We start from the raw sequence: 16,522 nt of genomic DNA, 5'->3' as shown, positions 1-16,522 counted from the left end.
TTTAAATATTTATTTTCTAGTTATAGGTGGACACAATATATTTTTTTATTTTATTATTTGTGGTGCTGAGGATCGAACCCAGTGCCTCACGCATGCTGGGTGAGTGCTCTACCTTTGAGCCCCAGCCCCAGCCCTTGCACTTGTTTTTAATTGAACTATTTAAAATATCTTGGTATGGATGTTCTTAAGTCCCATAATAAACTGACTTCTACTTTAGGGTACACAGAGAGATTTAATGGACTCATAAACCCATGTCCTAACCAGGTAGTAATGAAGAATGTTTTTTTGTGTGTCTGTGTGGAACTGGGGTGTGTGTGGATTGAACATAAGAGTGCTTGACCACTGGGCTACATCCACAGACCCTTTTATTTTAATTATTTATGTCTGTCTTAGACAGGGTTCTGCTAGGTTGCCCAGGCTGGCCTCCAGCTTGGACTCCTCCTGCCTTCCCTTCCTCAGTAGCTGGGTTCTGCCACCTGCCATCTCTCCTGCCTCAGTCCATGGATTTCCCTCCCTCCCTCCCTCCCTCATCTGTTATGCCCAGTTTTAACCTTGTTTGCAAACTGAAAGTTGCACAGAGTGTAGTGACCTGCCTGGAGTCTTGTGATGTCTCGGCTCTTACTGTCCCCAGGAGCCCGTGTGCTGGAGGCCGGCTCCCTATCCCGAGGAAGCAGTGGGAGCTGCAGGAGGTGGGCCTAGCAGGAGGAGGCAGGTCAGTGGGGGTGTGTCCTTGAAAAGGATGTTGGGATACCACCCCTTCCTGTCTCTTTTTGCTTCTGTGCCACTGTGATATGAGCAGCTTTGTAGTACACACCTCTGCTATGATGTCTGGCCCCATCACAGATGCAACATCATGGGGTCAAGTGACCATGGACTGAACCCTCATTTCATTGTAAATAAAAACAATTTCCTCCTAACTCTAAGTTGGTTTTCTCAGGCGTTTTGTCACAGTGCTGGACAGCTGCCTGACACACCTCTGATGTCAGTCTGAACTTGGCCAGTCGAGCTGGGAAGGGAACAGCATGTGTGGCTCTGTGGTTCTGGGTTGACATGTGGAATAAAACAGTGAGCCAGTCTTTTCCCGAGAGTGGCTGTGTGAGCCTACTCTGTTGGTTGGGTCACAGCTATGCTATTTATCTGATTATTCCTATGTGTACTCCACATAAACATAGGGAGACTTTAAAGTTTTTCAGCAGATGCATTTCTCTTGTTCCTGGGTTCATCCCCGCAGTGGGTTTTCAGTGCCTGATTCTCAGTACGGCATTGGATGGCAGGATTCGCACACTGGAGTCTCAGTGACGGGTGACCAGTAAGCCTGGTGTACTTCCTGTGGCAGTGAGCCGGTCACAGCTAGACAATCAATTCAACGGAGCACAGGTTTATTTTGGCTCGTGGTTTCAGACGGCGCTTGCTTGGCCGTGTGCTTTGGGCCAGGGCTGACATCCTGGTGGACAGTGTGTGTGGTGAGAAAGCCCAGCCAGGGCCCACTTCCTCTAACTAGGCCCCACCTCCTGCAGTGGCCGTCGCCCCAGAGCCCATTAAGCTCTGATCCGTGAGTGACTTAGAGCCCCCATGGCCCGTCACCTCCCGAGGGTCCCCCTCTGGATGTTGTGCACTGGGGACGGAGCCAACACATGGGATTAAGATACAGATAGTAGCACTGGATTAGTTATTTTTTGGCCTGGAAACATGATCCTGTTGGGCAGCAAACATAGCCTTTTCTCTGCTTTTCATAAAATAAGTCATTTTGGATCCGTAAGAAACTGAAAGCCCTGCGCCGTGTTCTGTGGTGGGGATGCCTGGCAGAGAGGCCTGGCTCTCTCTGGGCCAGCACACCACCCCAGAGTGGTTTCAGACAGCGGCTCTCTGGCTCCCTGACTGCAGTAAGCTGAGAATTGTTGTCTGTTTGAGCTGTGAATTACTTACATGAGAAATAGCATTATTTGCTGCCCAGTTGTCGCTGGAGTGCAAGGTCCCCCTGGGAGAGGCTGTGGGTCCCCTGCTCTTGCGGATTCCCAGCTCCTGGAGTAGCTCCCAGCACACAAGAGGCACCTGAGGCCAACATATGGGATGGATGAATGAATAACAAGCCCAGATGGAGCTTGATAAATGAGAAACTGTGTCAGTCTGAGTCTTTTGTGCAGTATTTCCCTTGAGAATAGCAAAATTATAAATTGATTCTATAGGCAAAGAACTGGCCTCACTACAGTAAGATGTAATCACATCTTGAGAAGATGTCCCAGCCACATTTTGGAGGACATCTTGCTTTTTCTTAGATAATCTCACATCCTTGATCAAATATGAGATTTCCTGATACATACATAATTTCCTAAACCTCAAAGCAAAGCAAGTACAGTAGAAGCCAGAGAATTTGAATGCTTACTAGAAGATTTTTACATGGATACATATCTACTCGCACACGTACAGACATAATCTGCATTGTAGCCATGGGTAATAGCAATTATTTTACATCTTGTAGGAGAGATGTTTAGCTCAGCTATTACCTGGTGAAGCTGGATTTTGAATATGGTTCTGAGCCCCAAATTCATGCTGTCATTAAAAGTACTGATTCTTTCATTTGGGGAGAGACGTGACTCTTCACTGTAATGGATCTTCCCATTTGTAAACGTGTAGGTCCCCTGTGAGTTATTTTAAAGTGAGTTCAAAAAGTGTTACAATTTTTTTCATAAAAGTCCTAGATACATTTTGTTATCATATACAATATTATTTCTATAATCATTTAAAAATAACATTTCCAATAGTTTGTTGTAGCTATAAAGAAATCCAGTGTTTTTATTTCTTTATTCTTTCTGGTATTGGAGATTAAACCCAGGGGTGCTTTAACCTGAGCTACATTCCCCTACCTGTCTATTTTATTTTGAGACAGAGTCTTACTCAGTTGCAGAGGCTGGCTTTGAAGTTACTACAACCCTCCTGCCTCAGCCTCCCAAATTGCTAGGATTACAGTGTGCACCACAGCGCCCAGTTCAGTTAGTTTTTACATATTCTTAAGCACATTCGTGAATCATTTCCAATAGTTGATCTGTGTTTTATCTTGACTTAATTTTTTTTTAAATTTTAAAGTGATTTTAGAATTACAGAGATCTCAGTGTCTCCAAGCCCTTCACTGTGCTCTCCTGAAGGTCAGCTTCACATGTGACATGGCACTGTTATGGTTTGAGGTGAGGTGTCCCCAAAACTCCTGCTAATGCAGGAATAGTCAGAGGTGAGATGATTGGACTGAGAGCTGTAACCTAAACATTCAGCCTAGTTTAAATGGACTGAGTGGGTGGAAGCTGTAGGCAGGTGGGTCAAGGGGGTGCCCTCTAGGGTGCATCTGCCCTGGACCTCCTTCCCCCACTCCTCCCCTTCCTCCTGACCCCACCATGAGCTGGGCAGCTTTCTCTCCTGGGCCCTTTCCCCATGGTGTGCTGCCTCACCTGAGGCCCAGAGAGGTGGAGTTGTCTGTGGACTGAGACCCCAGAAACCATGAGTCCCAAATAAGCGTGTCCTCCTCTAAGTTATTCTTAGAGGGTATTTTGGTCAGAGTGGTGCAAAGCTGCCTGAAACAGGCACCTTTGAAAACTGAGAGGAAGCCCCTGACACAGTGCTGCGAATCCCAGACTTTGTTTGGATTTCACGACTTTTCCCACTAATGTCTTTATTTCTGTTTCAGGATCCAATCCAGACTATCACGTTGCAATTGCTCTTCTAATTTTAATGTAGAAAATGGTATCTCCTGCAAATAGTGCCAGCTCTGTCTCTTACTTTCCCTGTCTGTGTGCGCACAGTAGGTGTGTATATGCACCTTCCTGCACCCGCTGGCCCTGACCACTCCTGACTGGCTCTGCTGGCTCTGGGCCTCCCCTCCTCAGTGCCGGGCTTCCTTGGCCTTGGCCTTCACTGCACTCTGGCGCTCACACTCTCCTGGAGACCGCAGGCACTTCCTATCGCCCTGTTAGTGTGGCTGTGACCCCCGTCCGACTTCCAGCAGGTTCCTTTTCAGTCTGCACATTCATTCCTTGGGACCTTACTGTCTGGATTTGCCAGAGGCGCTGCAGACTTGAACCAGTCTCAGAGGGACAGAACCCTGGCCTCCCCAGTGGCCAGCCCGCAGGGGGGCCTGGGGCCCACCTGGTCTCCTTCCTCTTCGTTGCGTCATGAATCATCATACATCCTTGTGATTCTCCTCCTCCATATGTACCTGAAGAAGTGACAATATTCTACCCAGAATCTCCTACACAAATGTTCACGGCAGCATTATGTAACCAAAAAGTGGACCCAAAGTCCATATATGCATAAGCTGATGAATGGAGAAACCCAATGTGGTTTGTCTATGTAATAGGCTGTTAGCTGGCAATATAAAGGAATGAAGTACAGGTGTGTGGGACAGCACACAGGACCCTTGAAAGCCTTCTGTGTAAAAGAAGCCAGTCACAAGACTATGCTTTGAAAATTCCACTTATATGGGATACCCAGAACAGGCAAATCTGCAAAGACAGAAAGTAGATTAGTGGTTGCCTAAGATTGGCAGTGGTGGTGTTGGGGACATGGAGGGTCACTGCTAAAGGGTGTGAGTGATGAAAATGTTTTGTAATTGATGGTTGCACAGCTCTGTGAATGTACTCAAAGCCATAGACTCGTGTGCATGCTTCAGAGGGCAAGTAGTGTGGTGTGCACACCATATCTCAGGTAGGATGTTACAGATTAAACCAGGAAGACCGACAGCTGAGGGCGAGGGTCCTCAGCATTATTTAGCAACTGTTGACTTGAGGGAAAGACCTTCTCAGATGGAGTCAACGGACTTGAACCGGTCAAGCCCAGGGGGCAGGTGGGCATGGAGTGGTTCATTGTTTACCAGTTTGCAAAGGAGTATGATGTTAACAGGAGAATGATGTCTTAGGTGAAGTTTTAGGCATGTAAAAGAAAGGTCACTGGGTCCAGTTGTTGGACCATGCTTTTCCTCTCTTTTTTTTTTTTTTTTTTTAAAGAGAGAGAGAGAGAGAGAGAGAGAGAGAGAGAGAATTTTTTAAATATTTATTTTCTAGTTATTGGTGGACACAACATCTCTGTTTGTATGTGGTGCTGAGGATAGAACCCGGGCCGCACGCATGCCAGGTGAGTGCGCTACCGCTTGAGCCACATCCCAGCCCCTATGCTTTTCCTCTCTCTATTCGTTTATTTCTTCTCTTTGGTCAGTTTTTGCTGCAGGTGGTTTGGAGTTCTGTATTAGGTGCTGTGCATTCAAGGTGACTGCTTCTCCTAGTGCGTCTGAACCTCTTGTCACAGAGCTGCCATGTTTATTCCGGAGGTCAGATGTCAGCATGGCCCTCTTCGCTCTCTGGTACTCAGGGGTACACTTCATATCTCTGCCTCTCGTGGGTACATGGAGCTTTCCTGTATCTTTGAACTTGAAGTGCTTTTCTTATAAACAACATAGTTGAGTTTTAAAAAAATCTTACTGATAGTTCTTGCTTGTTAGCGGTGTGTGGAGTGTCATACTCAGTGTAATCACATGGCTTGGCTCAAATCCGCTGTCTTGGGGCTGTTTTTTAGTGATCCCACCTGCTATTTGTGTTTCTGTTTCTCCCCTCCTGCCTTTCTGGGCTGGTCAGGAGTTCCCAAGCATCCTAGTTTGCCGGTAGCCCAGCTGCCAGCGGGTGGGGCCGATGGGGAGTTGACCTTGCTGAACTCCATCCGCCTCTCGGAAGGTCTCTGTCCTGCTGCTCTGTGACTCTGTGCTTGGTGAAGACCCAGGTTCTCGGCGGTCTTTCTGCTCTTGTCCTGTTCCGTGCTGCTTTCATCAGCCAAGCTGGGGTCCTGCAGGACCTCGTGTTCTGGGCCACCTTTGCTGTGTGGCACCTGCACCTGACCGGTGAGCACGGATCTGCCCTTGGATCAGGGCTCCTCAGGTTAGGACCCCTCCCCTCAGCAGCTGCTCAGTTTGCTGAAGTCCTGCTGGTCTCTCCTGCTCCCCTCCTGTCAGAGATGAAGGTGGCTGTGCACCTGTTTTATGGAAAGATGTCATTTGTATGTGGAATTTAGTATGTTTTAAAAGAAAAATCTATGGTTTTGTGACTTATTCAACTTCTTGTTAGAGACTCTGGTTATCTTTAAATCTTATATTTTAAAAATTATATGTCAGCTGGATGTGATGGTGCACACCTGTAACCCAGCAGCTCGGGAGGCTGAGGCAGGAGGGCTGCAAGTTCAACCCCAGCCTCAGCAACTTAGTGAGACCCTTTCTCAAAATAAAAAAAATAAAGAAATAAAAAGGGCTGGCTGGAGATGTGACTCAGTGGTAAGCGTCTCTGGGTTTGATCCCTACCTCCCCATCCCCAAATCATGCCAAAGAAAACGCTTTCAGACATCTGTGGTTAGTGTGTTGCTTTGTGACTGCCAGGCTCCTAGTGAGGAGGGCCCGAGAAGCCTGCAGAGGGCCGTGGGGCCAGGGCCGATGTGGGCACGCGAATGCCCTTGTCATGCATGGGACCCACAGTGGCTCACAAGTAGGCGTGGCAGGCTGGAGCACAGGCAGTTCACCGACAAGGAACAGAGAGAAAGCACAGTGGTCAGGTGTGCAGCCTGCGCAGTGAGCACCGTGCAGTGGAGTTCAGGGGTGAGCCAGTGGGCTCGGAGTTCCTGGAGTCAATCCAGCAGGCCCCGGTCCCGTGGACCTGGGTGCCACCCTTACTCAGAGTCCTTCAGATGATTTAGCTTTTACATTCTTTTTACTTTGTGTTTTTTCTTCTTCCTTCCCTCCCTCTTCTTTCCTTCTGTCCCTTTCTTTCCTTCTCTCCCTCCCTCCCTTCCTTTCTTGTCTCCCTTCCTCCCTTTCCTCCCTCCCACCCTTCCTCCCTCCCCTCCTCCTCCTTCCTTCCTTCCTTCTCTCCCTCCCTTTCTCCCTCCTCTCCCTCCCTCCTTCCTTCCTTCATCCCTCCCTCCCTCCCCCCTTCCTTCTCTCCCTCCCTTCCCTCTTCTTTCCTTTATTTTTGTGTCTGGTGATTAACCTAGAGGTGCTCTTCCCTGGAGCCACATCCTGACCTTGAGATAGGGTCTGGCCAAATTGCCCAGCCTGGCCTCCAACTTGTATCCTCCTGCCTCAACCTCCTGTGTTTCGGGATTACAGGTGTGCACCACTGTGCCTGGCTTTGTACTGTCTTTTAAGATTCAGCAGAACAATGCTGGGTGTGCTTGATGCCTGTCTGTAATCCCAGGGACTCAGAAGCTGAGGCAGGAGAATGCAAGTTGGAGGCCAGCCTAGGGGGGAATAAAGATTTGGTGGAAGAATTTTGCCTGAGTAAGATGCTGTGCGCTCTGGAGTCCAGGAGGACTGAGCAGAGGAGAAGCAGACACGGAGTCACCAACGGAACCACAGGGCTTGATTTCTTTTTTGTTGTAATTTCTCTAACATTCATAAAAATATATAGGAATAGAATAATGAATCCATGCTTCCAATACCTATTGAAACAATCCAGTCTTATTTTTCCTATTCACTTTATTTTTTTATTTTTTGGGTAATAGGCATTGAACCCAAAGGTGCTTAACCACTGAACCACATCCCCAGCCCTTTTTATTTTTCGTTTTGAGACAAGGTCTCACTAAGTTGCTTAGGGCCTTGCTAAGTTGCTGAGGCTGGCTTTGAACTTTTGATCCTCCTGCCTCAGTCTCCCAAGTTGCTTGGATTATAGGTGTGTGCCACCATGCTTGGCCCTACCCGCTTTACTAAAAAAAAATATTTTTTATCACCAGAGAAAAGCTAATTGCAGGTATCATGTCTCATTTTATCTGTGTATTGTCCTTCCTTCCTTCCTTCCTTCCTTCCTTCCTTCCTTTCTCCCTCCCTCCCTCCCTCCCTCCTTCCTTCCTTCCTTCCTTCCGTAGATGGACACAATGCCTTTATTTATTTATGTGGTGCTGAGGATCAAACCCAGGGCCTCGAACATGCTAGGCAAGGGCTCTACCACTGAGCCACAGCCCAGGTCCTATATTGTTTTCTATAGGAAAATAATTTAACATGATTATTGTGATACATCTAATACATTTAATAATTATTTCAGCATCTTTCAAAAGTTGCGATGTCCTGGTCAGTTCCTCTAGCTACTTATAAACACTAAGAAAAGTTAACTTCACATTCCTAATGTTATCCAGATTATATTTTATTGATTTCTAAAATTTTGACTTTTTTATTGCTCAATAATTCCTTCATAGGTCATAGGACGACTTAAGATAAAACTTGTTTTTTTAATAAATAAATTTGATAAACATTCTATACTTGATCCTCATGATGATTTACAAAGCAGGTTATGCTAAGCAGAATTCTGGAAAGTTTGGCAATAAAGACTTGACTGGCTTCACCAGGTCCTAAATTTATTTGACCTGAAAACCTGTTTTTTGTGTAAAATCTATTAGCCATAATACATTCTGGGGAATTTTGTTATAGGCAGGCAAATGCTGCCTTTGAATATCAAACTAGAAATGTTTAACATTGTTTAATTTCAATTAGATAATTATTGGTTCATTTTGCATTATCATTGTAATCAAATAACATTTGTTTTTTCCACATAACCCACTTAATATTAATAATATAGTGTAACAGGTTATCCTCCTTAGGGGCTTTTACTCTGGAAATCTTTCATCACACTGTATAATCCAATGAAGTATTCACGTATTTTTCTACTTTAAAAAGGTATTTATCCATTCCTTCTATAAGGAAAGATAAATGCATTAGTATTTTTTTGAGGGGAGGCTGGAGATGAGATGTACAGATGTCAAGGAGGTGCGCCTGAAGCCTGCAGTGAGCAGCTGGACAGTCTCTACTTGTGAAAAATTGCTTAGAAATGACTCTTACAGGGTATCAGCGAAGGCAGCAGCACAGACGTTGGCACAAATGGTACACCGACATTTCCATGCACTCTTAAAATATGTTCACTTACAAAATGTGAAGGGGCTAACAGGCCAGATGGAACTGATCTGTAGTAAAAGAATAAGTCCCCAATCTGTCCCCCTCTGCTCACTGGTGGTACCAAGTGGGCAGGGAGCTGTGAGCAATGTGCGGGGCTCTGAAGCTCCTGCTCTAGCACAGTGGCCCCCACCCACCCTGATCCAGTGGTGCTGCCCTTCAGGAGGCTGGTGGGTGGCAGGCACCATGGTCCTGTTTGTGTTGTGCTAGGGCTCTTCTCTCTGGTGCCACGAGTAATTTCCCCTTTATTTACAGTCAAGCTCCAGCTTCAAGCCGAAGACCGAGGGGTTGTGTCCATCAAGGGAGTGTGTGCAAACCGATACCTGGCCATGAAGGAGGACGGGAGGCTCCTGGCTTCTGTGAGTAATGCCTGGCTTTGCAGGTGGCGCCTGGGGCGCATGCGGCTGCTCATCCACTGGCCTTGGCATTTACCAGATCTGTTAGGAGTCCTACATGCATTCTATCATTTCATCTTCACACTTACCCTACTAAATAGAGGATTTGTGTCCTCTTTATTTCACAGATGGAAAGCCTGAAGTTCTAAGTGAGTGAAGTAACCCAGAAATACAGCACGTGGAAATTAAGATTGGGTTAGGCTTGGGGCTGCCGGGGAGGCCTTGCTGATGTTAGACTGGGGGTCACTGCTAGTTCGTCTTGGGAGAGGTCCAAATACAGCTCTAAAATACTGGCTTCTTGGAACTTTCACTTCTGCCACTCTGGGGCTTTTTTCCTACCAAACTGTTGTCAGCTTGGTAATCTACCAAACTAGCATTCTAAATATTTCCAGAACAGTGAACCAGGGATAATTTGGGGTGACATTGATGTTGCAGTAGAGTCAGGAACAGGGGTTTACAGCTCTCGCCTGCCTGGCCTCAGGATGTGACAGATGGCCATGGCATCTGCAGCAGTATGGTGTGGCTGCTTTCAGACAGTCGAGGGTAAGAGGACAGAAAGGCAATGAGTAACCAACCATGGACGTGCTAGTCGAGGGGTCTTAGACCTTCAGCCTTCTCTGTGTCTGTCTAATCAGCACAGGGATGGCCTTGAGATTCGTTACTACTCTGTAGTCTTACAGATTGTGTTAGTCAGGTTTCCATTGCTGTGACCAAAATACCAGGCAAGAGCAACTTTAAGGAGGAAACATTTATTTTGGACACAGTTTCAGAGTCTCAGTCCATGGTTGTCCAACTCCATTGCTCTGGACCCGAGGTGAAGCATGGTGGAGGCCAGATCCTCAGTTCATCATAGCCAGGGAGCATGGGGTGGGGGCGGGTGGGGAAGGAGAGAGAGAGAGAGAGAGAGAGAGAGGGAGGGAGAGGAAGAGGTGGGGGTCAGGGACAGATATAGTCCAAGGCCACACCCCACTTGTTTACAGTTGCCACCAGTTGTCCAAATTATTAATCCATCAAATGGATTAATCCACCAAATGGATTAATCCACTGAGATTACAACCCCCACAATCTAATTGTGGCCTGAAAGTGCCACCTTTGAACACTGCTTTTAAATCATGAGTTTTTGTGGGGACATCAAAGATCCAAACCCTAACAAAGGTGTAGAGGTTAGAAGACCTGGTGACCTGTGATCTTAGTGGCCCTGTAAGATGTCATTGGGGGCACTGCTCATCTCCACACAGCAGGAATTCTGGTACATCTATAGTCATGAAAAGCCCCCAAGTTGTCAAAAGTGATACAAACAAGCTGCTCTCTTTTAGTGCATCTTTAAAATGAGTTACTTCTGAGAGACAGACTTGAAGGACAGTAGGCCTGAAAGCTGAACTGTTGTTTCGTTCTCTTTTTTTCTTTCCCTCGCTTTTTTTTAGTTGGTGCAGTAAGGTTGTACACAGCAGTGGGGTTTGTTGTTACATGATTGTGTATAACGATATAATTTGCCAATTTATTGTCTTATTCTTACAGAATTTGTGACAGGTTAGAATTCTGAGACTTCTGACCTTTTTCTTGGTAAACAGAAACTGAACTTTCTGAAGAGCTGACCCTGCCCCTAGAAGTGCAGGGCTTTCTGGTTTCTTCCTTGGCTAAGAACTGTCAGAGGCCTTGGTGTTTCTGTGGTCCCCACGTGCCTCTCTCCTTGGGTTGCTGACTCTTCCTGAGGCGGTGGCTTCTGCCAAGCTGATGCGGTGAGCGTCAGTTTAGCAATGCTGACAAGTTTTATCACAAACTCTGTGCACAATTGAAAATTCAGGATTTGTGAGTCTCCTGTAAGGAAGGGCAGGATCCAGGACTGTTGCTGACTCTGAGGTACATTTGGGGTCCCGTCAGGGGACCTGTTCCTGCCAAGGTCACAAGTGCACATCTAGTCTTCCGTCAGCCTGGTGGCTGGCCACCTTGCCTTCTCAGCGGCAGTTTGGGTTCTGTCCCATTCACCTGAGTCTGGGTGGGCTGGCAGTCCTCAGGCTGAGAGGTGCTTTCTGATGGTGCCTGGTGGATGCAGGCGGGCTCATGATCTGGAGAAGCTGGGGTTGCCGTGCCCAAGGTGTCATCTGTCCCACTCTCGAACCCTTTCCAGTCAGCTGTGCCCAGCACATCCCTGGGGCTCTACATTTTACCCCAGTGGGCCTCCTGCAGGGATTTTAAGACATTTTAGTTCCTTCTCAGAGGGCGAGGTGGAACCCTGCCAGCTAAGGACAGGAGGACAGCTGTACCCTTTGTCCACACAGCTTCACGTGTTTATGGACCCAATGCAATCAGGTTAAGAACAGCATTGTGAAAATGCGTCTTGTGGCTCTCTTCTTGCCTTTAAAAGCTAGGAAATGTGAAAGTTCAAACGGTAACTATATTTAACTGCCCGGGCCTGTATTTGTAGGTTGGAGTTGAGTGGTTCTTCAATATACAGCAGACTGCTTACTTACCATTTCATAGTAGGATCAATTTTGTTGCTATGAGTAACAGAAGCCCAGAATAAATATTAGGGTCTGTGATTTCTTAAGTGTTTACAAAATTCCTTATTTAAGAAAAAATACTTATACTGAGGTTGATTGTAGTTTTACCTTTCAGTCACCAAACAACCTTGATGTTAGCATTTTTATGAAACAATGTGGCTAATCTGTCTACTAGAAAGTTGTACATTGTTTTCTACATAGTGCTACAGATCATGGTACCCTGAGCGAGATATCTCAACATTAACTTGCATGGATACACAGTAGTGAAATAGAGGATATATAAAATCTCTGAGACTATGCATTTAATACTGTAAAATTAGTTTTGAATATACAATAACTTCCTATTTGAGGGGTCTTAACAAGGAAATGAATTCTATAAATACAGTAAATATAATAGTTTTTTTCCCCTTTTTTTTTTGGGGGGGGGGTACTGGAGATTAAAGCTAGGAGTACTTAATCACTTAGCCACATCCCCAGCCCTTTCTATTTTTTGTTTTGAGAGAGTTTCATTAAGTTGCTGAGGGCCTTGCTAAGTTGCTGAGGCTGGCTTTGAACTTTTGATTCTCTTGCCTCAGTCCCCTGAGTTACTGGGATTAAAGGAATGCACCACCACACCTGGCAAAATAATAGGTTTTTGAGGGTTCAATTATGCAGATTCACAATCTATACTGATCAAATTTGTCAGAAATATACAGTAATTGCAGAGGAACATGTGTCATTTTTAAGAGAAAACACCAAATGAAATGAAAGGGTGCTGCCAAATGAGAATGACTGCTGCTTTCAGAAACCAATCTTAGCAAATTTATATGACTAAGACCAAAGCTACTTTTAACTTTTCACCATTTGTATTTTTCATTTTGTTCTGAAATCCTCAACTTTGATTCTTACATCACCTCTGTTTTTAATTCTCAGAAGTGGTGTAAGCAGCAGCATTTTCTGATTCCTATTGAGCAAACTCCTTCATGAGCCAAAACTGCAGAATCAAAGTACTGTAAAGGATAAACAACCAGAGAACAGGCCCTGGGGAGACAGCAGCGGCCATAAGGTTCCAATCTACAATCCAGCAGGGACCAGGGTCCTGAGGGGCAGAGTGCTGGGGGCGGGGCACAGGAGCAGAGGAGAGTGCCTTCACTTCTTACTTCTTTCCTTACTGTATGCAGAGTCTCCTAGAAACTGGAAGGATCTTAACCATCATCTAATCCAGGCTTCTTAAGGCCAAGAGGAGTTAAAGAACTTGATCCAAAATACAAGTTGGTGAGGGATCAAGGCAAAATTGGGTCCAGGTTTCCTGGCCAGCAGTAGCCTCCGTGACAGGAAGCAAGGATCTCTAACTTGGAACAGCCACCTGCTCTGGTTTCCTAGGACCCAGTTGTGGATAAAGTCGACCCATGTTCTGTTATTTTGGCTCCTGGACTGGGTTTCCTCGGGTCCTATTTCCCTATATCTCATTTAGCTTTTGCAATGACACTGAATTGTACATTTTCATTGTACACTCACTATAAGAGTTTCATTTGCGCCACAGCTTAGCAGATGTTTATTGATCACTTATGACATACCAGCTGTAGACACAGCCATAGGCTCAAAATGGGACTATGGTCATGTGGCCTTTACACTCTGGTGAACACAGATATGCATTTGGACATGGTAGAGCACAAAAATAAATGCAGTGCTTTTTCATATTAAGCTAGAGTTACTGTACCCAATTACTTGAGAGGTTCTTTTTTTGCAGTAGTATTTGAATTCCTGGGGTCAGTTTTTTTAAATTCTTATTTTTATTTCAATTGACACATTGTAATTTCATGTATTTATGGGGTACAATGTGATAATTCAGTACATGTGTACAATATGTAATGATCAAATTGAGATAAAGTTTCTTAAAAAAATAAAATTTAGTTTTAGAATAGTGTTGAGTTTATAAAAAGTGGGTAAAGAGAGTATAGAAAATTTCTCCATATTCCCTGCCATTTCTCCTATTTCAGGGGTCCACTTGTTAGGACTAACAAATCAATGTTGATACAGAGTTTTGCCTAAATTCCATATTTTACGCATTTTTTTTCTTAGCTCTTACTTAGTGATCCCATCCAGACACCAGATTTAGTCATGGTGTCTCCTTTGTTCCTTGTGGATGGTGACAGTTTCTTAGCATTCCCTTAGTTTTGATCAGGATGGCCTCCAGTTTGCCTGACCTCCTTCTTGGGGTGGGAGGTTGAGTGTGTGTGGGAAGAAGGCTTGGGAGTAGGGTCCTTCTGTCCTCAGGCCTTGCTCTTTGCCTTCACAGTAGAGTTGCTCTTCCCTCCCTGAACTCTGGGGAAGGAAGTCGCCATGTAACAGTTCATGCCTCAGGACAGGGCCTTAGGGTTTCCACCATCTCCTGGAGGGAGTCATGTCTGTGTAAATTACTTGTTTTTTTTTTTTATGAGAAATTGGTTTATTGTCCATTTCATTTTTATGTTACTAGGGATAGAACCCAGGGGTGCTTTACCACTGACATCGCCTTTTCTTATTTTGAGGCAGGGTCTTGCTAGGTTGCCCAGCCTGGCCTTGAACTTGTGTTCCTCCTGCCTCAGCCTTCTGAGTCACTGGGATTACAGGTGTGTGCCACTGCACCGGCTCTCCACTTACTGTTTTTTAATCTAATCACTTGTTGGTGTGTATTCAGGGACTCTTTACATTATGATCTAGTGTCGTGTTCTGCCCTTGCTGCTCTGGTGGCTGTAGTGTGGCCGTTGGAGGTCTGGTTGGCTCCTGAGCCCTCTGACAGAACCCTGTCCAGGTGTTTCCTTCAAGGCCTTCATGGTGCGGCCCGTGTGATGCTGCAGTCCCATTATACTTCCTACTCCAGCCTAGAACAAGCCCTTTCTCCCAGCAGACCGGCTCTTTTTTGTGCTTGTTGGCACCGAGGTCTTTGCTCAAGCCCTGTCAGCTGGCCGAGCGGGAAGCATATGCACAGCTGTGCACCTATCCTCAGAGGCTCCTGCGTCCCACTTCTGGATCTGTGTGAACTGAACACCAGTTGGCTCTTCCTCACGTCTTCAACCCCAGTCCATTAGTGCCTGTTAGGATTTTGGCGGTTGCCACCAGCTCTTTGGATCAGGTTTTCTTATGTATAAATATGTCACATCACTTAATTTTCTTGTTGAAATTTCAAGTATAGTGGGCTGGGGTTGTGGCTCAGTGGTAGAGCGCTTGCCTACCATGTGTGAGGCACTGGGTTCGATCTTCAGCACCACATAAAAATAAATAAAATAAAGGTACATAACAACTAAAAAATATTTTAAAAATGGAAATTTCAAAGTATACACTTACTAGAAAAACCAGATCAAACTATTTTAAGTGTTAGGTATACTTTCTCATATTAGGTTCTTCTCTATTCAGATACCCAATACCAAGGGGTTGAACTCCCAGTACCATCTTAAAATCATTTTCAGTGTTAACAAAGTATTATTGGGCCCCTTCTAGGGCTCTGAGCTGAGCTGGTCGTGTGGACAGAATCTGGGGAAACCTTGAGGTGTTGCCTACAACTAAAACAAGGACCTTGGGGCTGGGGTTGTGGCTCAGCAGTAGAGTGCTTACCTCACATGTGCGAGACCCTGGGTTCAATTCTCAGTACCACATAAAAATAAATAAGTGAAATAAAGGTATTGTGTCCAGCTACAACTAAAAAATAAATATTAAGGAAAAACAAAAACAAGGATCTCCACATTCCTTTTGGGGTTCCTTCCCTTTTAGGCTTAAGAATAATGGTGCATTGGGATTACAGTTCATAACACATTTTCTAGCATGCCCAATTCACGAGTACTTGTCAACATTCAGTTAGCATTAGTGAGAGGGGAAGAAGGCTACGGATGTGTCTGTTGACAGTAGGTGCTCAATAAGTGCTCATCTGCTTTGGACATGTAATATTCATCTAAACATGTGCAGAATGGATTCCTGCTCCTTCTATAAGATCTTTTCTACCCGTGGCCATGCCCTTCTCAGCCAATGGCCAGTCTAATGTTTAGGCACAGGGACTTCAGTGCCACTCATGACTTGTGTTTCTCTCACACTGCACTTTCCCTCTGTCAGGAGACCCTCTCACTCTATCTTCCAGATCCAGAAGTTTCTTACACCTCTGTGGCCACCACCTCCACCTAAGCCTCCCTGCTCTCTGCCTGTGTTGGATTGCCCCTGGCCTCTATTTTGGCCCCCTGTGGTTTTGGTGGTGAGGGTAATCCTGGAAAAATGTCAGTTCATGGCACTTTTCTTCTCCAAAGCCCAGCAGCTTTTCCTTTTCCCACGGATCTTCTAAACTCATTGGCTGCTGTTCCCATCTTCCAGCCCTCTGCTTCCTCTGGTCCAACGTGCTGCCCACAGGCACTTCAGGTGTGGAGTGTACGAAGTGGTCAGCAGCTGTGAATTAAGGGGTCCCCAGTTCTCAGGCCCACATAAAACCAGGTCTTGAAAGCAAGGCACATGCTGTGGCAGGCCCTCAGAGGCCACTCACCCACCTCTCTTCGATGCTCCTCCGAGACCTCCATTTTCTTAAGTTTGAAATGGTGAGCGAATCCTGTGACGAGGAAAAGAGCTCTGGGCATGTGTTAGAGGGTCAGAGAATCACATCACATAGTCAGCTCACAGGGACACTGAGGTGACAGCCACTCAGGACTGTGGAGACTTAGAAGGCA

At 45.7% G+C, this 16,522-nt stretch overlaps 1 protein-coding gene across 1 annotated transcript in view; it reads left to right on the top strand.

Moving 5' to 3' along the window:
* Positions 1-16,522, top strand: part of Fgf2 (fibroblast growth factor 2) — a 44,953-nt gene that overhangs the window by 20,893 nt on the left and 7,538 nt on the right. Inside the window, exon 2 of the mRNA XM_076864382.2 lies at positions 9,218-9,321. Within this exon, the coding sequence (XP_076720497.1) occupies positions 9,218-9,321 (104 nt within the window). The remainder of the gene's footprint in view (positions 1-9,217; positions 9,322-16,522) is intronic.

This window comes from Callospermophilus lateralis, chromosome 8 (genome assembly GCF_048772815.1).
Source record: "Callospermophilus lateralis isolate mCalLat2 chromosome 8, mCalLat2.hap1, whole genome shotgun sequence".
In the NCBI taxonomy this organism is placed as follows: Eukaryota; Metazoa; Chordata; class Mammalia; order Rodentia; family Sciuridae; genus Callospermophilus; species Callospermophilus lateralis.
Note: the sequence above shows the minus strand (reverse complement) of the source record. Positions and strands in the feature narration are given on the sequence as shown.